Source organism: Onychostoma macrolepis, chromosome 22 (genome assembly GCF_012432095.1).
Source record: "Onychostoma macrolepis isolate SWU-2019 chromosome 22, ASM1243209v1, whole genome shotgun sequence".
NCBI classification, from domain to species: domain Eukaryota; kingdom Metazoa; phylum Chordata; class Actinopteri; order Cypriniformes; family Cyprinidae; genus Onychostoma; species Onychostoma macrolepis.
Window position 1 is genome coordinate 18,083,289 of NC_081176.1, and position 23,744 is coordinate 18,107,032.

The 23,744-nt window shown below is 38.4% G+C and overlaps 3 protein-coding genes across 4 annotated transcripts in view; 2 read left to right on the top strand and 1 right to left on the bottom strand.

Annotated features, from left to right (window-relative positions):
• Positions 1-8,114, top strand: part of rc3h1a (ring finger and CCCH-type domains 1a) — a 32,477-nt gene extending 24,363 nt beyond the window's left edge. The window contains 7 exon segments of the mRNA XM_058761790.1: positions 426-639; positions 728-812; positions 915-1,017; positions 2,144-2,261; positions 2,264-2,277; positions 2,533-2,624; positions 2,806-8,114. Of these exon segments, the coding sequence (XP_058617773.1) occupies positions 426-639; positions 728-812; positions 915-1,017; positions 2,144-2,261; positions 2,264-2,277; positions 2,533-2,624; positions 2,806-2,962 (783 nt within the window). The 3' untranslated portion in view covers positions 2,963-8,114.
• A 220-nt stretch (positions 8,115-8,334) lies between these two features.
• serpinc1 (serpin peptidase inhibitor, clade C (antithrombin), member 1) lies at positions 8,335-14,954 on the top strand. Of its 2 annotated transcripts, none has more exons than XM_058761792.1 (8): positions 8,335-8,481; positions 9,014-9,378; positions 9,458-9,673; positions 9,752-9,889; positions 13,123-13,341; positions 13,428-13,602; positions 13,901-13,965; positions 14,079-14,954. In XM_058761792.1, the coding sequence occupies exons 2-8, from the start codon at positions 9,019-9,021 to the stop codon at positions 14,256-14,258; spliced, it is 1,353 nt and encodes a 450-aa protein (XP_058617775.1). In that variant the 5' UTR covers positions 8,335-8,481; positions 9,014-9,018; the 3' UTR covers positions 14,259-14,954. The 2 variants fall into 2 exon arrangements, with proteins under 2 accessions (XP_058617775.1, XP_058617776.1); XM_058761793.1 differs by having other exon boundaries at positions 8,341-8,481; positions 9,018-9,378.
• zbtb37 (zinc finger and BTB domain containing 37) lies at positions 14,489-23,059 on the bottom strand. Its single transcript, XM_058761791.1, has 4 exons — positions 22,553-23,059; positions 20,041-21,014; positions 19,501-19,600; positions 14,489-19,247 (listed from the first exon to the last, which is right to left on the bottom strand). The coding sequence occupies exons 2-4, from the start codon at positions 20,982-20,984 to the stop codon at positions 18,726-18,728; spliced, it is 1,566 nt and encodes a 521-aa protein (XP_058617774.1). The 5' UTR covers positions 20,985-21,014; positions 22,553-23,059; the 3' UTR covers positions 14,489-18,725.
• Positions 23,060-23,744: the final 685 nt, after the last annotated feature.

A 23,744-nucleotide genomic window follows, 5' to 3' on the forward strand; every position in this document is an offset into this window, starting at 1 on the left:
CCTCTATCATAGTTAATCTAGTAGCCTCCGTGTCTCTGATAAGCACGGCATTTTAAGCTGGTGCACCGCTTTGTTTTTGTTTTGCTCATGTTTCAACAGTTCCATTCCGTGCAACAGAAACACTCGGTGTAGCGGAGCCTTTACGATTAATTAACCGTGACGTTTTAAAGCGCGGTTAATCATAAAACCGGTTAATCGCTGCATCCCTAATAAATATATATATATATATATATATATATATATATATATATATCTATATCACAGACGACCAGTGAGTTTTGTTAACGGATCAGGCTTATTCCATGTTAATGATTGGATAATATTCTTAAATAATAAATGAAGTTGGATGTATTTAAATAATAGCATGCTGAATAATTAGCATATTCAAATAGGATTCTTGAGTTAATTGTAACCATTTCTCACAGCAAAATATAGACAAAGGCAAAAGTCTGAGAGCACACGGCTTGGAGCTTCAGCGCAGAGCGGCAGATGTCAAAGACGACGACCCCATCATTCCCTTTGGCTCTCTGCCGACCGTGTCTCGTTTTGGAGCCATCTCGCGCACGTCTAAACCGGGCTACCCGCCAAACAGTCCCATGCCACCCTTGCCAAACTCAGCCAAGCACACCGCTTCAGCTGGTAAACTCCTTCTGCTTTGTCTCAGCATTGCTAATGCGACAACATGATTATTTCAGTGTTTTTGAATGGTCTTTGTCTTCTCTTTAAGCTGACTACACCTATGCGAATCACAGCGGGTGGAGTGGCGACTCCTACCAGCCACACCAAACGTCTCAGGGGCACTTCAGCGAGCGGTATGTTGCCAGCCCCACCCTTTAAAATAATCTCTTGGTTTCTGTTTAGTTTTATTCTAGAAATGTTCTAAATGAGTGAAATATTTTCCACTTATCCCGCAGATCCAGTTTACCCCCTGCCGTGCAGGCGCGTGAGCAGCTGAGGATGGAGCTACAGCAGGTCAACCTGCAAATCAGCCAACAGACGCAGAGCCGCGGCCTGGAGGTGAGACTGTCTGCCCTGCTGGATGTGTCATTTTAAAGGCCTGTTCATACCTTGTCCGATCCAACTAAATGACACCAAAGTATAAAATATTTACTATATAAAATATTTACTTAATTTATTTTCATATGCATTTTATATATATATATATATATATATATATATATATATATATATATATATATATATATATATATATATATATATATATATATGTGTGGAATATTTTAGAATAGAGTGTGTATATATTTATATTTAAAATATACAGTCAAACCAAAAATTATTCAGACCCCATATATAATGATTTATCCTTTTTTTTTTTTTTTTTTTTTCTTTTTCTTTTTTTAACTAGTGGGTGCAGGACACTATTGTTAATTTATGTAAGTGAGGATAGCAAAATAAAGTAAACTGTGACACACCCAAGAATTCTTCACACAGTGGACTTCCAGTAAAACTGATTAAAAAAAAATTGGGACCAAAAATTATTCACACTTTGACCTGACCATCTTTTGCATAAGTGTGTTTTTTTTTAATTGCTAATGCAACCTTTTTACACCACAGACTGAACAAAATTAAGCATTGCTTGGTAATTGGTCGACCTAAATTGGTATTATCTAATTGTGTACATAATTTAAGGGCAGACATTTATTCAGTCTAATTCATTACATACCTTTCTATCAAAGTTTTCTGAGATTATCAAGACACAGTTTAACTGAGTTCTTATCATATTTTATTACCATTTTCTAAACTATAGTGAATAAACCATGATAATGTGAGAAATGTTGAAGGTGTCAGTTAATCTTGGTTTGACTGTATATAGCAATTTAAATAAAGTGTGTGCGCCTATATATAATAAAAATATATGTAAAATGTTCATTTTTAATAGAATTTTTCAAATTGTAATTTTATTTAATTTCTAAATGTGGTGGTGTTGTGAAATCCCCCATCCAATATCTTGAGGAGGCACTGGCCTCCCTTGCCTCCTCCAAGGAAACGCTCCTAATTTATATATAAATTATTAGCATTAGTATTGTTATTCTATAAAAATTAAATAACGAATAAAGATTATAATTCTAATATCTTTTGTTGTTGTTACTTTAATGATTCAGCTTTTCACTCTCTCTTTTAGCAGAACCCGAGCTCAGTCATGTCCCAGCCGTCTCGAGTGGACTGGTCGTCTGGGAATTTGTCCAGTGAACAGCTGAGTCTCGAGCTGCACCAGGTGGAGAGAGATATCGTCATGAGGACAAAGAGATGGCCATGGTAAGCGAGACATGCAATTTATAGAGCTTCTATTAATTATTCATAATTAATATATTCTATTACCGGTGAATAATTCATGTGACTGTGCCCATTTCTTGAGCAGAAAATAAATTTTTAAGCAAGGTCATTTGTAAGAGTAGTGTTTTTTTTTTTTTTTTAAACCGGTTCAGTGGAGTGTAATTTCAGTTACTTTTATATCTCTGTTCACTCAGTGAAGTTCAGGAAGTGTTAAAAGTCATGTGATTTTGCCTTCAGGAGAACCACGATGGCAAGTATAAGCGGGTCTCAGTCGAAAATGGACAAGACGAACACACTTTGCAACGAGATGAACATCCACTCACTCTTAGGTGAAATATAACAGTGAATCTCACTAAAACAATAAATCAAAAGAAAAATATATATAATTTTTTACCAGTAACATTTCAGTTGTGTAAGTGCTATTTATGTTTTTTTTTTTTTTAAGTCAAGATTTGGGCTTTCTTGTGTCCATGACCGTAGTTCTCATCGTCTTTCTCTTTTTAACTGTAGTGAGGGTTCAAACGGCTCCATGGGTTTGGTCCAGGACTGCGGTCTCGTCAGCAGCAGCATGTCCTCGTTGACCAGCAAGACGTCATCTCTCAGTTTGTCCTCCGAACAGGTGGCCAGCAGCCCTGATCTGCCCAAGAACGGAGTCGTCCACTCCTAGCCGGCTCTTTCTACCTCAGATTCCGCTTCCGCTATTATGCCAGGTTAAACCCTCTAGAGCAGGATGCTCCATCATCGCTGTATTCATTCGCTTAATCCTGTGCGCTTAGCTTCCTTCACTGACCCTCAAACACCCATCAGGCAAATATGGGTGGGATTCACTGTGCATGTGCCTCAGCAGACTTGCACAATCATGCCCTGATTTAGTTTCTTTTTACAGCAGTATCTGCTGTCGAGTATTTTCTTCCTGCTTTTCGTTCACCTCCTTCCTGAGACTAGCTTTTTTTCATAGCCGCGTAAATCAGGGTGAATCCGAAAAATCCACAGTCTTAAGTGTTTGTCAGGCAACATATAAGATGATCTCAGTTATGTTGTTTAACTATCATTAATCCACTATCTTGGGTTTCAAAATTGCATTTTTATCGTTATGTGCTACGTTTTCAGTAGTTACGCTCTTCGTTGTGCTTTGTGGCGTTTACACTTCTGTCAGAGTTTACAGTGTTTAAATTGATTTTTTTTTTACAATAACTGCAGGCTTGCTGCATATTCAACCAATTTTGGCGGTTAAAACTGTATCATGTTTCATACATTAGGCTTCATTTAGGCTTTTACAGTGTGATTGCTGCGATGCACATTATTGTCTGTTATAGAAATGCTTGTAAACCCCAATGTTCACTGATTTGACCTCAATTGCGCTCATGCCAACAAACCCAAAAGCCTTTTCCAGTCTTAATAGGGCCCTTGTATTGTTTTCAGCATATTACACACTACACTGCCTGAGGGATTTCGATTGAACCGCCTGTAATCATCATTTTCTGTTGTAATGTCCTCAGGGATGCATTATTCGGCCTCTATATTTTGTGGACGTAAATAGAAATAACAATCCAGGTCACTCTGTTTTTTTCATAGTGGGTATAGTTACATTTTTCCATCCTGAGGATGGAAAGAAAGCCGCTACGGTAATGCATAAAGATGCATTCTGTTGTAAGAGTGCGTATATACTACTCTTCACTTTGTCAGTGAAATTACGATCTTCAGATCAAGCCAAGTTTTTGGTTTTTTTCTGTTTTTTTGTATATGTGGTGTTTTTCATCCTGAAAGATGTGGCGTATATTCAAAGCAAAAAGAAAGACTTTGATGCAGTTTTAGCCGCCTCAAGACTCCCCTTCATTCTCCGTTTCGTCTTTGAAGTTTAAAGAACGTTGTTTTGATGGGCCGGTTCGATCGAATTCCCCTACAGGCTGGGCTCAAGCATGTCCTCCTCGACTTCATTCTAATACCTGATCCTATACTTTGCTTTACTGTCTCATGTCTTGCAGGAGACTGTTTGGACTGGAAAAGCTTGGAATCCTTACCTTTTAAAGGAATAGTTCACCCAAAAATTTGAACAAAATCAGAACAGATTTGGAGAAATTTAACTTTACATTACTTGCTCACCAATGGATCCTCTGTAGTGAATGGGTGCCGTCAGAATGAGTGTCCAAACAGCTGATAAAAACATCACAATAATCCACACCACTCCAATCCATTAATTGTGAAGCAAAAAGATGCATTTTTGTAATAAACAAATCCATCTTTAAGACGTTTTTAACTTCAAACTGTTGCTTCTGGCTAAAATATAAGTCCATAATATTGCTTTCTTCAGTGAAAAAAAAGTCATGTCGTTTGAACCAGAAGAGAAATACGCACAGATCAAGCACCATTTATAATTGAAAACAGCACAAAAACAGAAATGGATTTTGATGTGAGAGGACAACAGAGGATGGACTTTTTCACTGGAGGAAGTGTTATTATAGATTATGGACTCATATTTTGGATAGAAGCAACAGTTTAAAGTTGAAAAAGAAAAACTGTTATTGTGAAAAGCTGCTATGTTTGTGAGAAATGACATTCATTGATGGACTGGAGTGGTGTGGATTATTGGGATGTTTTTATCAGCTGTTTGGACTCCCATCCTGACGGCACCCATTCACTGCAGAGGATCCATTGGTGAACAAGTAATGTAATGCTAAATATCTCCAAATCTATTCAGATGAAAAACCACAAAGCATGAATACTTCCATGTTTCACTTTATTTGGAATTGGTTTTGTTTTCGACCCAACCAAAAATTGAGTTTGTAGTTACGTCAATCCCAGTGATCTTTAGAGTCCCACCACCAGCCAGTTCTGCCATGTTGTTGTAAAACTTTGCAGAATCTGCAGACAATGTTCTGTGCAGATTTTGGAAGAAAAACTGACAGCATTATCAGGCTAGCCAAAATAAACAAGCAAAGGCGCAATATGAGTATAATGTGTTGGCAGATTCTGCACAGACCTTGGCAACTGTTAAATTTGCCTTAAGTCCACAACATTATATTTCCGTCAACTAATCCGGAATCAGTAATGTATTAGGTTTATCAAAACATTTGCACTGTAAATCTCAAACTTGCATCCTTCCATGTAGTTGCTTCCTTGGTGGTGAGATCTCATCACTTACAAAACACTGTCAGCCTCAGTAATTTAGCTTTAAGTTAGAGGTTAGTTTGTTGTTGTTGTTTTTTTCCTGCTAGCATATAATGGTCTCTTGAGACATCCTACCACAACCTTAAAAGCACCTATTTTGGTGGAACTTCTCTTAAGTTGGAGTTGACTTCTATTGTTTTTATTATTTTCGTTATTACTGTCGCTTTGGTCTGAGCTTTTGACATTTAAGCAATCGTAAAGATTGGATATTGCAACTTCGTTTAGGTAACCACTGTGAAGCACAGTGTAGACTTGTAAGGATAGCACGAATTTACCCAAAATTAGTTCGAAAGAAACAGAGAAAAGCAGAAGCTTTTTGTTGTTGTTGTTGGTTCGATGCAACTAACTGGATTACGAACGCTTGGTTTAAAAAGGCAAAGGCATGTTAAAACGTTCTTGTAGGTATTTTTAGGATTTAGAAGTCAGGGTAACATCATCTTTATGTTTTCAGTTTAAAGGAACATCTCTGTCTTTATCTCAGGGTTGATTTTAGTGTATTTGGGTGTAAACATCATGTTGCGCGCTCTTATTTTATTTTATTTTTTTCAGGACTGCAATTGTCACTTAACCAGTTTCGAGACTTAAAGACTTCAAGACTGTGCCTTTTATGCAAATGTGCAGTTATTCACGTGTTTGGTGTTTAGATGTAGCTGAACCATCTCGATTTATAATATTCAACTCTTCTCAGTCTTCTTAAGTCAGCATTTATATTAAATGATCTCTATGAATCTGCAGGCGTTCAGGCCGCCAAACTGAGTACTGCCTATCCTTTCTGAGATAAAGGAATTTATTGCCAGGTCATTTGTTTTTGTGTATGTTTCATGCAAGTGAACTTGAGTATTTAAGCATGTTTCATGGTGTGATGGTGGTCTTTTGATGTTAGGGTTCTGAATTGGAACAGGAAAACAAGGACAGTGTGTATTTTGACGTAATTTGATATCCATATTCAGAGAGGAAAGTATCAAGGCTTATTTTCCTATTTAATGACTTTATTGGAGGTTTAATGATACAGATAAACAAAACAAGGTTTATTGATCTCATAAAAGCCATTAATACAATCCCTGACAGTTCCTTTGTACCTAACCAAAACGGATTTTCAGTGTTTCCTTGAATGAAACGCAGATTGTATAAACTTTTGCAGAAGGGCTCAATTTATTATGTATCTGAAGTCAGCCATTTGAAAACCAACTGTTTTAAACTATTGTTGCAAAGCAACATTTACATGATCACCCATGAGCCAATGGGAATCACTATCGATTTGAAAAGGGAACCAAAATGTTTACCCAGGTGAATCTCATGAAACTTGTCAAAAAACGGTCACAATTCACCCCAAAATAAGTGTATGCATTTTGCATGAATTGAATGAAATTTTTTGCATTGTGAACATAATTAAAAATATATAAAAAAATTACAATTATTGATACGTCATTGTAATATTTATAGTACTGCCTTCATACAATTTATTTTTTTAATTTGAAAAATAACTTTGTTACTGTATCACAGTGATGAGAATGAAACAATTAAGCCAATTTTGCAAAAGAAAGAAATCTCAATGCAAAAAAAAAAAAAGTGCTTGATTTTTAATGCAATTTTTTTTTAATTCTTTCGATTTTGAGGTGAAATATGACTACCTTTTTGTTTTCGTGAGGTTCATCCACTCAGTGCTGACTTCTTTAAAAAAAAATAATAAAAAAAATAAAACGTATTTATGATTAGTGTCTAATGAAAAGTCTCGGTTTCCTCACTGGACCTCATTTTCTTATTGTGATTGTTGACTATGTTCAGGGTTCGTTTTGAAATACGAATGTAGTACTAATTAGTGTCAAATGTCGTAAACATGAGTAATTAGGAATAATTGAAATTTGAATTTTGACACTTGGTGCCTGAAACAGCCAAGACTGTAGTATGTTTTCCCACACAGATAAATAATTTATGGTACATATTGTTCCCTGGCCTGGAGGGGAAAGTATGCGCCGTGCACATACACACATAGTAGATTTACGAGAAGTCATAATGTTACTTGAAAACATAAGGGTTGTGCACAAGTACAGGCTTTAGTGTTTTAGCCTCTAGCTGTAGCGTGTAGTTTTGAAAGGAATGATTGTGTGTTTGTGTTCAAGTGTGTCCAAAGAGAGTGCTGTCCACCTCGTTTCTGTATGTTTGTTCCCACTGTAACTCATTGCTTGCACTCATGTATTGACTATTTTTCGTGAGATGGGATGTTGCATTGTGGTCTTTTCACCATGATTCCTAACATCGGGATATATAATTGTTTTTGATGATTTCTCCCATTTTATCTCATGATAGACTGCTTAAATTAAGGTACATTTTAACTTCAACCTGAATAAGAAAGTAAATGTTTGTATATTATACTCCATTTAAGGAATGTTTAGAATATTTCTCCAATGTGGATGTAGTCGTTATACCTTTTTTTTCTCTCTCTTTGTACAAGAATTCACTGTGTGAAATTTTGGATTGCATTTTTGTATAATACAATTGATTTTCTTCTTTGAGGGGGCAGGGGGTATTACTAACTGGATTTTTGAATTAGATATTGAAAAACTTGAAAAAAAAAATTATTTAATAAGAAATGTATTTTATGTGCAGCAGTGATTCTGGCATGGATTATGATTAAATAATATTGTACACCATTTTCCTGTCTGGTCTTTCTTACAAATTCAGGCACTTTTACACAACAACCACTAGGTGTTGAACATTGAACAAACAGCAAAACAACTGATAACAAACAAAATAGTTTCACCTCAGGCATTTGTACAGAAATGGTTCTTTTTAACAATGTTTTGAACAGATTCCACATTATTAGTCAAATTTGCTTTGCTTGTGGTTAACCTTACAAAACCAATCAATAGCTCAAAGGTCGTCCTGAGTAAACTTTTGTCTCTTCAGTCTTAAGGGCACTGACCTGTCCAGAGAACAGTGTTTTCTTCACTTTGCTACTTACTTTAGTACAGCATAGCTCCAAAACTGGTGTTTAACAAAGAAATACGACAACGTCAGGTACGTGAAAAATGTTTAAATGCATTGAACATCCGGATCAAGAAAGAGCAGTTGAGTTGTATGAAGCGTATTGGTGATTTCGTAGGGTTAAAATTTAACTTTTCACCTCAATTAGAGACAATCCGTGTATAAAGTGGATCTTTGTAAGTCAACCATTGGTAATGAAATAGAATTCAGATAAAATATTCATTTGTGGCTAGCAGTGTATGATTAATGAAGTAAAAATTGTCAAAATTGGCTCAGCTATGGTAATTTAAACTTCAAATGGTTTTATTTCATTGTAACCACTGTGGATTTTTAAAGCGAAAGCTGTTTTTCATCGTATTTCATTGTACAAAAGTAGTGCTATGGAAAAAAGTTTGCTCCTGCTTAAGTCTAATTACAAAATACAAAGTACAAGTACAAATTTTTTTAAAAATCTTCCCAATCCCAATTCGCTGTAGACATTGTATTGCATGATTCCATGCCTTGTTTGACCACCAGAATTTGCACTGAACTGCTTTTCCTGGGCTCGTTTCCCATTCCACCTTAGGCAGGATGAATTTGTTGGCATGTACGTTGGCTTTGTGGGTACTTGCCCTCTGTTCGGTCCAGGCAGCCAAAGATATCTGCAACGTGAAGCCCAAAGATCTACCTTTGGAGCCAATGTGCATCTACCGCAGCCTGGAACCTGAAACACAACCAACTGAAAAACCTGAGAAGATCCCAGCTGGCACCAACCCTCGAGTGTGGGAATTGTCCAAAGCCAACAGCCGCTTCGCCCTCTCATTTTTCAAGCAGCTTGCTGAGGGAAAGTCCAACGATGAAAACATCTTTCTGTCGCCAATTAGTATCTCAACAGCTTTCGCCATGACGAAGCTAGGGGCTTGTAACACCACACTGGAGCAGCTCATGAAAGTAAGGTCAAGTAATTGTAACTCCAAATAAAGATCGATCACTCGAGCAGGTCAATAACTTCTCTATTCTTCACATGTAGGTGTTTCAGTTCGATACGATAAAGGAGAAGACATCAGACCAGGTCCATTTCTTCTTCGCCAAGCTGAACTGTCGACTATATCGCAAAAAGCATGAGACAACAGAATTGATCTCCGCAAACCGTTTGTTTGGAGACAAATCTACAGTTTTTAATGAGTCCTACCAGCACATCAGTGAGATGGTCTATGGAGCCAAGTTGCTGCCTCTTGATTTTAAGGTTACATTGGTATAAGTGTCTAAATGTAGGTCATCTGATCCTTCACCCTGTACTAAACATTCAAGTTTCATCCTCCAGGAGAAACCGGAAGATTCAAGGACGACGATAAATGAATGGATAGCCAACAAGACCGAGAACCGAATAAAAGACACCCTGCCAGAAGGTTCAATAGACTCCAACACCATATTAGTCTTGGTGAACGCAATCTACTTCAAAGTAAGTGAGGATGCAGAGAGATACTTGTAATTAAGATGCAATTTTTTGGGGGTCTCCACCTTCCAGCAGAGTTTGGCTCCAACACCAATGAAACACACTTGCTAACTAAAAACAGAAAACTTTGGCCGTTCATTTACACAACAACTGCATTTTTGGAGACCTGAAAATGCAAACTTTGCAAAATGCAAAAAAAAAAAAAAAAAAGGGTTTCAAAGTGCAAGTTTTTGAAAGCAATGTCGTTATCATCTTCATGTAAACTACAAAAACATGAATTTGTGAAAATGCTGAAATCATACACATATTATTTGTTCAGTCTATAGAAATGCATGTGTGCAAGCGCAACACATTTCTACGCAAGCATAGTGTTCGGCATCGCCAGCTACTGGCCTGGCATGCATAATACAGCGCTATACAGCGTTTTTAGCACATTATTGTGGTATAAATGTACCCTTGAACCTTGGCCCAGTCTAGCTTACTGTGTACTCTTCTAGTTATCTTTGACAATTCCAGCTCTTAAGAAGCTAGTCCAGCCTCATAAAAGCAACAAGCAATAAGTACAATGAGAGAATTACCATCAAAATAAAACAGCTAATTTAAGTAAAATGCTAATTCTCTTTACAAATAATTGCATCATCACAAAATCGGTGTGTACACTTCAGCAGAATATGGTGACAACGAGCTGGGTTGCAAAACGTATGACAGACTCCCCCTCCTACCACAATACCAACAAAACTGAATGTAAGCATTTTATAAAATTATGACAGGGCTCACAGCAAAGCAAATTAGTAACAGACACTTCAGCACCCTAGACAGTAGTGGTATAATGGTACACAAAAATTATGGTTCAGTACATACCTTGGGTTTGAAGTCATGGTATAGTATGGGTTTGGTACAGTGGAAATAAAAGTAAAATTGCTTTATTTATAGCGTAGATGGGAGAATTCGGCATCTTTCATTTAACCCTACGCATTCCAACACAATCTGAATAGGCAGATTTGAAGGGATTAATTCCTCAGAAATGTTTTATTTAGATGTTGATTGTCAAGTTATGAATCCCAGATAGCATGCGGATGTGGGCCACTTAAGGCAATGATACGGCACTGCTGGCCTTCTTATGGCCTGTACAAAATGGATGTATGCCTGAAGTGGCCTACATATAAAAAAGCAAAAATGGCCCAAATATATCAAATCACATGTGGGCCTCTGTAGACAAAGATGCTGTGTTCACTGCAATGTGTAATCTGAATGTAACCCTAAAGTGGCCCATGTGGTAAATAGTGAATAAATAGTAGTCGTGGCCTAATGGTTAGGGAGTCGGGCTTGTAACCTGAAGGTCGCTGGTTCGATTCCCGCACCTGCACCTTCGATACCATGACTAAGGTGTGTGTGTGTGTTCACTACTCACTGCTGTGTGTGTGCACTTGGATGGGTTAAATGCAGAGCACCATTTCGAGTATGGGTCACCATACTTGACAATACGTCACGACTTAACTTAGTGCACAATCGACAAAGGCTAATTAGGGTGAAAACCAAATGTGGTCCACATGTTTCAGAAAATGTGGCCCAGGTATATTAAAACGTATCTGGGCCAGTTTTGGCAAATATATGGCACAGTCAGCATTGACTGGCTAATTGAAACGGAAGTTTAAAATTGTAAATATGGCCTAATAGAATTTGACTACTTTTAGTAGGATGAAACACTGATGAAACTGATGCAGGGTGATCTGAATATAAGTCTTAAGAAGGCTACATACCCAGCAATTTATTTTTTGAAACATGCTTTTAATGGCAGTTTTTTATTTGTGTACCGTGCAGCATAAAAACAAGTTCACAATAATGATAGCTCTTACTGTCATGGATTCTGTTATTTTGGACTTTGTTTTCCTTTTGCGCTGTTTCCCTTGTTGTGTTGATTGTATTATTCTGTTCAGGTGTGCCTAGTTAATTATCCTTGTTTGCTCTGAGTACTTAAGGTTCTGTGTGTTCGCTTTGAGTTTGTCTGGTCTTATGTCTACATGGCTTAAATGTCGCTGTGCTACATTGTGGATTTAAGCGTACGCACACTCTAAGATCAAATCTGAGCATACGCATGCTTTATAAATGAGGCCCCAAGAGCGGACCGCCCAAGTGCCATCATTCTTCACAGTATGTGGGCCGGAGCAAAGTGTTGGATCTGGGCCAGAATTCAAATCAATGTGTCCCAGATTTGGGCCAGTTCTGCTTTATTTGGTTTATTCATGGCTGACATTGGGCCTTCCTTTGGCTTGCTTATGGCCCAAATTTGGCAAACAGGGGCCTCATTTATAAAGTGTGCGTACGCTCAGATTTGATCTTACAGAGTGTGCGTACGCTTAAATCTACGCCAAAGCTCATTTGTAAATACTGCATTTTCTCAAACTCAATTCCTGGAGGGCCACGGCTCTGCACAGTTTAGCTCCAGCCCTAATCAAACACACCTGATCCAGATAATCAAGGTCTTCAGGATTACTAGAAACTTCCAAGCAGGTGTGTTGGAGCTGGTTGGCGCTAAACTCTGCAGAGCTGTGGCCCTCCAGGAATTGAGTTTGAGACCACTGAAATACTGCCTTTGACGTGGAAAACTGCTTAGCTTCACGTCAGGGTCTGAGCAGACGTACACACTTTTCTTGTTGGAGGTTTTGAATATGTAAATTGTTCTAAATTAACGGATTTGGATTTTGACTGGTGTTCTTTTATATGTTAATGACATTAATTAGGAGGCATTTACAAGGCAGAGAGCTGAAACCATTCAGTTGCGCTCAAGATCATTTGCGATTCATAGATTTCACATCTGCAAGAGAGGCGTACATGCATTTTCTGTGATTGCGTTCATTCTATGAATCACACGTACGCATATTTGAGATATGATTGAAACATCAAATTTAGTATGGTTTCTGCGCAACATTTTATAAATGAGGCCCCAGGAGCGGTCTGCCCAAGTGCCATCATTCCACGCGGTATGTGGGCCAGATGAAAGTGTCAGGTGTGGGCCTGATCTAGGCCACAGGAATTTTGCGATCTGGGATTGCTTTTAAATAAAAATATATTTAAAAGTTTCATTCATCATGTACAGTAGAAGACCTTGACAAATTGTTCAGGATCACTAGAAACTGGGCAAGTTTGTTGGAGCTAAACTCTGGAAAGTGACCCTCCGTGAGCAGGACCGAACTTTCCTGACTTGTGAACTCTGTAACAGTTTGGTTTTTGTGTTCCAGGGTCAATGGAAACACAAGTTTGATAAGCAAAATGTCATGAAGTTAGACTTTCATGTCAGCAAGACATATAAGTGTCCAGTCCCCATGATGTACCAAGAGAGGAAATTTAATTATGCCCAAATCGATGGCGACAAGGTGAAGATCCTTGAATTGCCCTACAATGGTGCTGACATCACAATGGTGCTCATATTACCTACTGAAGGTACAACCCTGCCAGAAGTAAGTTGATTATAAACAATAGACAAAAAGTTATCCTCAAAGATCTTCTCCTCTAGTCCTACCTAACAAAACCGCATCCAATTAAGGTGGTGGAAAACATGAGCCTCAAGAAACTTGAGGGTTGGTTACAAGCCATGAAAGAGACCACAGTGGCCGTGCAGGTTCCTCGTTTCCGTATCGAGGACAACTTTAGCCTCAAAGAGCAGCTGAAGAAAATGGGCCTTGAAGATCTTTTTAGTCCAGAAAGCGCCAGTCTCCCAGGTACACAATTAGTTTGATTGTAGAACTTGTTGCTACTGTTTTGGCTTTAAAATGTTCAAAGGGATAGTTCACCTAAAAAACATGCAGTCATCATTCACTCAGCATTATGTTGTTCCAAACTTGTAGGACTTTTTCTTCTGTAGAACATAAAAACTTCACAAGACTAGGAATGTAGAGCACAAGTCATATAGACTACTTGTATGGGATCTTGGCTTGATTGCTATGAAAATGATGGTTGGGGTGAAATCTTGAGTTTAGATGAATCTACTCAATATTGTCACATGTTGTGTTGCACTAGGGATGGTTGCCGATGATGGGCCTAACTTGTACATCTCCAACGCCTACCATAAGGCCTTCCTTGAGGTAAAATACATTCAATATTGTTTGCAAACTCATGTTTTTATGTTTAGCCTAACTGCGTAGCAAGACAGATCATACAATTTCTTAGCCAATGGTCTGGTTCTCCAATTTTTCAGGTGAATGAAGAAGGTAGCGAAGCTGCTGCCGCCACAGCAGTAGTTGCTACCGGACGTTCCTTAAACATCTACCGGGAGAATTTTGTGGCCGATCAGCCCTTCCTTCTGCTGATCCGTGAGTCCAGCATCAACGCCTTGATCTTCACCGGCCGAGTCGCTAATCCTTGTGGGAGCAGCTAACATGGATTGGATATGGATCCCACACTATGAGGACAGTTACTGATAGTCCTCATTTTAATCTTGACAAGGCAGCCTTGTTTCTTCATTATTGCTTAATAATGACCGTTAAATTTGTCATGATATGTTGTTTTTATCAGTCCACCAAGCAAGCACTGGAAACGAGCATCTCAAAAGGAACAAAGAGGATTTACAAATGAAAGAAATAAAAGCAATATGTACAGGCACAGAACAAGGATAAAACAGGTTTATTTTTTCATATTAGAAATTTGGGTTTAGCAGTATCACACAATCTGGGCTTACATAATTATACATTTAAAGAACATAATTAAAAATCCTTCACAGTTACACTTAAAGTGCTTTGTTTCTATTTAGAAGAATGGACTTGACACTGCCAGTGAGGAAAAAATAAAACAGTGGTTATTGTGAAAATGGCATTCACATTATTAATGCTTAATCTTTCTGATTCCTGTACCATTTTAAATGTGAAAAGTCTAAAATTTTAAGTAATTATAAACTGATTAATTTCAAATAAGTAATTATACTTAATCACCTATGAATATAATTTCATATTTTTTTTAAACATTTACTTTTTCAATAAATATACTGGTTTGCTATTAAAATTAGAGTAACTGATTTCTAAGATAATTCTTATGTTTTGGATTTTGGACATTTTTTAACAATAAAATACCTATTATATTTTGTTTTATTTCATGGTTATGTAAAATAAAATATTTCTAAAGTATGATTTAAATTAAAGTGATTAACATAAGACACATGGAAAGAACTTTACAGACTATATTGCTTTTTGCAAGATAAAACAATATAGCGAGACAAATCGTAAAGGTCAATATTTTGGCTTCTCTTGGTGCAAATTTAGATGCCTGGAAATGTCTTTATGTTTGGCCATTACAAAAGACAAAGACAACATGCAAATAAACAATTTCTACTGAGGGTCAGTAGAAAAACAATGTCTTGTTTCCTTGTACAAAGACTCTTTTGAGGTAAGAAAACAACTGACAACTTTTTTTGACAAAGCATCACGTTTGCTTGCTTATTCAGACAGTGTTGAAATATATACGTCGGTTATTTGCATTGAAGTGTCCTCTTCGGAAATGTGTTGCTTGTACAAAATATTTGCTCCAGAGTGACAAGACTGAACAAACTCTGAAGATATGGCTCAGTGTTGTCATTCGGTCTTCCCCAAAATAAACTACTAAGAGACATGCATTGTATCACTTTTCACAAGCTAGACCATGAAAAACTAAAATAAAAAATCATGAGGTAAATGTAATCGCTGAAACTAATTTTATCACATTTGCCAATATGTATAACTGCTTTGAAAAGTTTTTTCTTGTGAAAATCAATTGGGTATCAGTTTCGCAACTTTTTAAAAGATCTTGTGTTCATTATGGTGTGTTATAATTCTGCAACACTTTATCTGAAAGTAATTTCAGAATTGGAAATGGGGTGAAATATTGCTTTAAAAGTAGTTCTGTTCCGTTCAAAACTACACATTCTGTAACACTGTTAAGATTAGACATAATTTGGTTAGAAATGACTTGTTCAGTCAATACCATTAAACTGCAGTAGATGTATTGTCATATAGAAACATTAAATATTACAGCCTAATATATACACTGTAGCAACACATTTATCCTCCGCCATGTTCCTTAAAGCTTAAAAACAAATACAAAAGCCAAACGTAATATTTGAATGAATAATATTGTTTAAAATAAAATAAAAAACAGGCAGGTTGGTCAACCATCAATGTTTTGAAGGTCAACGATAGATATGCACAAAGGGAAAACATGCTGAAAGTTATCATTAGCCCTAAAACCCAAATTAATATGATTAAATTTAGACTGCTAAAATGTGCAGTACAATAACTGGAATGACTGATTACAGATATAGATCCCTTGTTATTAAATTGCAGTTAATTCATTCACATAGAGATAATTTAAGTCACTATCACCCTTATATGATTGGCATACACAAAACAGGCCCATGCCCCAAATCTAAATTTCAACTTAAAGGCAAAGTCCATAAAACAAACATCTTTTCTTGGTATATTATAACATATTAGGTTATGATTATGTTGTTTACAGACAAAATCATTTGCCCTTCTCTATTATCATGAGGTTGCATTTTGACAAATAAAAGCAATATTAACATGCTCTTCTATTTACCTGGTTTCTGCGCTGTACAACAAACGTGAAATTATACAGTTTCAGGATTGTATTTCACTGCGACTGCTTCTGAGGCATGGGTATTTACATTGAGAGGAAAAGTTCATATGTATGTCAGTTTTTTTGCTGCACTTGTGAAATATGTCGACCCAAGTTACCCAGAGCTAGAATTCCAAGTAAGAAAATCTGCTTGGTACAAACCAAAAAAGGTAAACACAAAAAGTAAACAGTGAGTTCCTGATATTTATAAGAAGTGTTTACCTGCTGACCTGTGTTCACAGATGTGAGAAATGGTAAATGTAAGTTCTAACCTGTGTTTTTATGAAGTGAGGTGCACAAAATCCCTATTGGAAACATCAGTAGCTGATTTTTATATGCATCAACCCTTTCTTAAGAAATCGGTCACAACCAAGTGTGATTCACAGCCTTATAAAAATGATAACAGCTTTACTTTCACTTAAAACGCCTTTGCTTTTGTTTATCGTTCTAGAAACTGTCTCTGAATAGTTATTACAAGTATAAATTTGTCTAAATATGCATAAGTGACATGTATATAGATATACAAATATTCTAAAAACAAAACAAAAAACACCCCCACCCATTCTTTAAGTGCCTGATGTAATCTCTTTTTTCCTCTTCGCCCTTCGAAATCTTAAGGGTTTAAGATCTTCCACAATAAAATTCAGTTCCTTTGGTTACTGAAAACTTCAGTAAATTCACGTCATAGCACCAGCTGGAAACATCTGTTCATAAGCCAAGTGTAAAGGCACTTGACCCCAAGGTTAAAGTGCCTTCCATCAGATGAAGGGAAATCTTGCACTCAAAGTCATTCCGTGGCATTTCGGCATTTCCCAGTCATCACAGACATACGGTTTCTGTTTTCCTAAACAATATCGACGACCAAGTCCGTGTTTTGGTTCGTCTCTGCCTCAGACTCATTTCTTGACACAAAAAAGGAAGAAGGTTATGTCCTCTGAGGGACACCTTTCCCCCTGCTCAAACACATTCTTACAAACAAAATATCGCCAGACCAGTAAAACAATTTGGTGAGACTTGCGAATCTCAATGAGCGACTTAAAACGTATGAAAAGAAATAAACACTGAACATAAAATTCGGCTGAGTGCATCCACGCATCTGTGTGCGACAGATCGGTATTGCGTATTGATGTGAGAGAGAGGTAACTGAGCGGTCTATTGTAGCTTATCTGAGGTTGAAGGATTTCCTGTATTTTATATCACTGTATCGCCAACATTCAGCAGCTGAGTTGTTGAGTTCGGAGATGTATGAAGGCCTTAACGGGAATTAAATGTGAAATAAATACATATGTCACTGCTATATTCTACCTTCGTCTTTTCACCAGCGTTCCTATATCACAGTATTTCCACCAACAGTAAAAGTAAAATAATATGACGTGACTGTTTCTTGTTACAAACCCGAAGTTCTAGAACTACAATTTCCTTGCGTTGAGGCTAATTGTGAGCAATGAGTTTCGGTTCTATGGCAGGCTGGATCAGCACTTAACACAAAACAAAAAAATAAATCAAGAATCTGATGTTAGGTCAGACCTGAGGGTCCCTAATAAAAAACTGAACCCGTTTTCCTAAGCTTGCCATGGCTGGGGAGTGCAAAGTCTAGCCCCAGGTTAATTTATCAGGATTGTCTCAAGGCAAAGTAGCGAAGGACTACGATGTCCTCTCATTTTATAACTCATCTTCTGGCACAGAGAAGTTTGGCAATTTCGATGCAATTTGACCAAATCATAGCTAGAGCTTCTCTTTTAGTTTATCCTGAAAGATCTGTAGTAGTACAAAAATATAAAAAAATGTAACATATAAAAGACAGGAAAGACTAAAAACAAAAAAAAGAAAACAAAAATCACTGCATCCAGTGGTGTGTGAGGTTGTTGGAGTGTGGCTTGTCTTCATATATTGATGTCCTGTTCAGTTTGTATGGTGAAGGTAGATGCGGTTTAAAGCGGAAATACCATTTATAAATCCCTAGAGAATACTATTTCTAGCAAATTGTTCCTTGCATCTTTGTTATCACTGGAAAAAATAGAGGTTCTCCGTCCAAATAGGACGCAGAAGACTCTCCCTTATTTTATCCGCTTCTTCGTTGACAGCAGCTGAGAGAACCTCCTGCTCACTCAACTCCTTCCAACTTGCAATTTCAGTGTGGATGGTGGGAGACATGGGACAGAGGGAACTCTCAAGAGAAGGTCCTGTTGGACCCCGCTGTCCTGTGTCTCCCTAAACTTGTAACGTTTTCCTTCAAAGCCGTTCAGTCGGGCCCAGTGGTGGATACCGAAGGTTGGACCCCTTCTCCGAAGGACGACCCGGCACCTCCCCCTCCACCATTGCCCTCGGCATCCTCCTGGGAGGGCGACTCATCTTCGTTTTGGCCTCCACGGGAGGTGACCGTGGTGGTCTCGGGCGAGGCACTGTGGGACACCTCCTGTGGGGCGCAGCCTGGATGGTTCTTGCGGAAGTGCTGGTTGAGGATTGCCTGGAACGGGAAGCTCTTGCCGCAGACATGGCAATGGAAGGGCTTGTTTCCTGTGTGCTTACGGATGTGGTACTCGAGTTGGTCCTTGCGGGTGTACTTCTTCCCGCAGATTCGGCAAACAAAGGGGGTAATGCCCATGTGCAGGCGCATGTGGCGATCTAGGCTGCCCTTCTGGTTGAAGGACTTGCAGCAGTAAATGCAGGTGAGACGGGGGTTGTAGCGGAACCACCGGTCACCTACCTGTTCTCGTAGGTACTCCTCGTATCCCCCCATGTCAAACACGGCTTGTTCCTCTCCCTGATAAGGGAAAGGTGAGAGGTTATGGTTTGTTTTCATGATTCCCACCCCTTTTCCAAATTGAAATGCACTCTAAGTTAGGCACACCACCTGATCTGAGAATTACGCAACTGCAGGCAATTTAAAGCTTCTTATTTGCTCGGTAAGGTGTGCTGACATTCCTTTGAAACTACTTCAACTGTGTTCAGAGATCATAAAAAGTTAAACCAAGGTTTGTAAGCAGAGTCTTGATCAAGTTTTAAGGTTGCCCTACCTGTGAGGTGGGGTGTCTCTGATCGTCAACTCTTCCTGGAGACTCACTCTTGGCTCTCTGGCGATCAGCCATCACAACCACACTTCCTGTTGGACTAAACCTGAAAGAAAACACAGTATGTGTTCAATCTTTTACAGGAAACTTGTCGGCAGAAGAAAATGGGTTACTGGGGTAAATGCAGCACATCTTAAAGTATCACACCTGGATTTTCCAAACCTTATAATCAACATGAAATGACGCTTGCAACTACATCCAATAGACATTCAATTCAGAGTAGAATGGGATACTTTATTCAATATGGTATCACCCAGTACTGATTTGATAATGTAAATGGTTAAAGGGGAGGGGTTGAAAAGTAAGAAGTCTTGGTGACATTAGCTGAAATAGATACTTGTTTCTGAAGTGGAGAAAGACATTACATTTCAATAAAAGTCCATTAAAACAATTTAATAATAATGAACTGAAGAATTATGTGCAATAAGACTAAGATTTTGCTTTCATCTTGACAGTGAACATGAACTTCAGAAAGATTTTACACACCTCTCTGTTTCACTGAAGCTACTGGACGGCTGGGAGCTTTTCCCACCTCTTCCTCCTTCCTGCACCAGTGTGCTACGTCCTGAGGTGTCAATCATCACCGTCGGCCCCTCCTCGGCCCCACTGCCCTCCTCCGCCGATGCCTGGGTCTCCGCCCCCATCCACTCATCCATCCTTTCCGTCTTAATCCGAAACCCATCTACCATCCGCACGTTCTCCTCTCCACCTCTCTCCATCTCAGTCCCCGTCTCGACATACCACTGCCCGGCTCGGTTAATACGGAGAATGGGCTCTTTCCCAGTTCCCACCTCCTCCGAGCCAATGCCACTGTGCTCTACTATCTGGGGGCTCATGGACTCACCAGGGGGACTGATCTCTCTGACTTCCCTCACATCACGGATGCTGATCACCCCAGTGTTGCCAATCAATCGGGAACTGGTATGTCTGGGACTTAGGGAGCGGGACCCACCTAGCCCGGTCCCACCTCTTCCTGACTCAATGGTTTGGTTGGCGGTCCTGTGGGCCCCATTCCCAAGCTCCTCTTCCACATCTGACAAACTGATTTTAAAGTGGATTCCCTCCAAAATCTGGGTGCAACGGTCAATAATGTGCTGCATCTGAAGGAAGCTGGCAGCCGTCAGGTAGCTGATGATATCGGCGAGCTGCAAGCACAAGCGTCCCGTGTAGCAAAATGAAAGGAGCTGCTCGAACACGGTTGGGTTGCGGATCACTGATATGGACACAGTGCTCATCTCACTCAGTGACATGTGGTCCCTGAAGTAGGGGGAGCTGGCGGCGAGGACCACCTTGTGGGCACGAAAACTGTGGCCCTGAACATTGACCACGATGTCACATAGACGGCCCTGTATTCGCAACTGGTTCAGATGCGACAGGACGGAGTTGCTGAAGTCCGGAATATCAAGTTGGATGCTTCCTGCTCGTTCCATGCGGGCTGCCTATTGCGCTGCTTTTCAAAGCTGCTGACAAAAAAAGAGAAGTTTAGGACTGTTACAGTGGGTCTTTTTGAGCATGTTAGCAATAAAAAAAACACACACAACAACCCAGAACAATCAGCATTATTAGTAAACAATGTTAAACATATTTTTAAAAACCCAAATACTTCCTCCTATCCCAAATTTAAACACAGAGTAAAACACAGAGTTTACTTTCAGCCTATGAAGTAAACCATTCATAGGCTGATTCCCACAGAAAGTGTAAACACTGTCACTCTATTTTGCGACTTTAACGAATGGCTGACAGGGGAGTTTTCTGAAACCTGTTTTAGAAAACACTAATTAGCTGCATTACGATTCACAGGGACTCTACTTAGTGTTCAGTGCACCTTACACACTCAGCAGGGGATAGAAGCTCACTTCACCTGACAAGATATGGTCATTTGTAACACTCAGTTACAGTGTCACAGATAACAACACTAGACTCAGGTAGGTATTTTAGAAAACAAAACATACTTTTTAAATATATAAATGTATATAATAACTAAATACAGTATTATGTATTCAAATAAATACTTAATTTAGCAATAAATGACTGATGTTTAAAATGAAAGTGTGACGTCTCTGTAATCGTATCTCGCTTTACACACTCAAAAACAGCATAAAAGCACTTTTTTTTTCATTACCCTGGCTAAATTTCTTTTAGCCAAACTTTTTCTGTGTCCAAAATCCCATCCTATCAGAGTATGTACTGAATTTGATAAATAGACTAATTGACTAGTGGGACCAACATTCTTGGTACCTATAGCACACTTACATGTGGAGAGAGCCACCCGGCTCATCATTTTTATTTTTATTTGTCAGCTTTTCTGAATCTGACAGCTCCTCAGCTTAATAGGTCTTAGGGGACATAAAAGTTTCCTGGCTGCACACCTCACAATGTCAGCAGATGCAATCTGTCAATTTGGATATTTTTCGCCTACTGTTTCATTATTTGGCCACAATGTTCATTTGACATGCTATATGACGGTGCACATATTTGAGGTGGTACAAAATGGCATGTGGGTAAATTCTCCCTCTTCAACTTCCTGTGAAGTCATATGCCGATGTACACTTGTTTCCTAAGCAGTTTGCAGTACAACAAACTCTTATTACTTAAAGTTATTACTCAAATTTCCTTAAGTCCACTTTGCATGATGTGATTGGGCAAGTTAAACATAACATACCCATTAATTTGCAAAAAAATCACACACTTTATCTATAAGAATTGACACTGTTTTTTTTTTTTTTAAACACTTTACAATGTAACATGTTGAAAAGCTACAGAGCTAAATGATGGATAGCTAAATTAATGGGTTAAAAAAAGCAATTGCAACAACCTGTCTAATTACAAGCTTATGCAATTACAAGCAATTTCAGTTTTTTTATTATTAACATTGGAAATAACATTAAGTTACGTAATTACATAGTAGCACTGCAACAATGACAATGTAATGTAAAGTATGACCCAATTTTCTTTAAGAAAGTTAGATTTGTAGTGAGATGCAAATTGTTTACCTCACCTTTTTAAAAATCGCTCCACTATATTTTTCGGCACACTTGTACTTCTTTATGGCTACAAACCACAGCTGATAGAGAGCAAAGTTGACATTTTTTCATTGCATAGGTCAGTAGGATTGATTCGCAGTGTTACTTTGTCTCTCTCTGTTTTTGACATAGTATCAGCCGACGGCGCAGGACAGCAGTAACCGGCGGCGTGGCACCTCAGTTCGGTTCCAGTAACACACTGCAGCGCGGTGATGCGATGAAGCCTAGCCGAAAAACACGCACACACCCCGGCGCAGAGCAGGCAGGGAGGTGCCTTACCCCAGTCCACGCCAAATTTATAGATATAAAAAAGCAGAACACCAAAATACGATTTTCCTTTTACGACAGCCTGTTCTGAGCGGTTTGGCATTGACTCTCCCCCATTTCACGACCACTATTTATCGTTATACTTATCGCCAGGGATTCTGCTGTCGCTTTCGGTTCCTCCGCCGCTCTCATATTCCCCCATGTATAACATGAGCCAATGTACAGAAAATGGCATTCTGGGAAATGTAGTTCGGTTGCGCCACAGCCATAGCAACCAAAAATGGAGAAATTCCGCGAAAGGGACTCACGCTCCCATGATGCTTTGCTTTACCAATCGCAGTGAAAGTGGGTAAAGAGTTTGGTTGCATTTTTTGGTGACAGTTTCTTCCTCTATTGTATGTGTGAGGGAGTATATAAATATATAAACAAAGAGGTAATTACTTACTGAAATACTGTAAGCCGTTTTAAACATTAACATGTTGCATTTTATGAATAAATTACACAAATGTAAAAGAACTTTGCAGTCTTGTTGCAGGGCAATGCAGGCCCATTCCATGACATCAATAAAACTGAACCCAGTGAACCCATGAAAAAAACAGTAATGTGTCTTAAATAGCAAACTGACATAATTATCCATTATTCATACCTTACCGTGCGTGATTTGCATTGTATTCACACAATGAAGCCTTAACCTTATTCAAATTATTGTATTGCATGTTATAGATATATTGTCATAGTAATGTTTTGGTTCACTGAAGAAAAAAACAAGTTTTCATCATTGTGTTATAGAGACATCTTTGTTCCCACCACTTGTTACAATAATTTTAGTCATTTCTACGTTTGATTTTATGAATTTCAAATGAATAGCCTATCAGAGTTTCAAATAAAATTTCTTTTCAA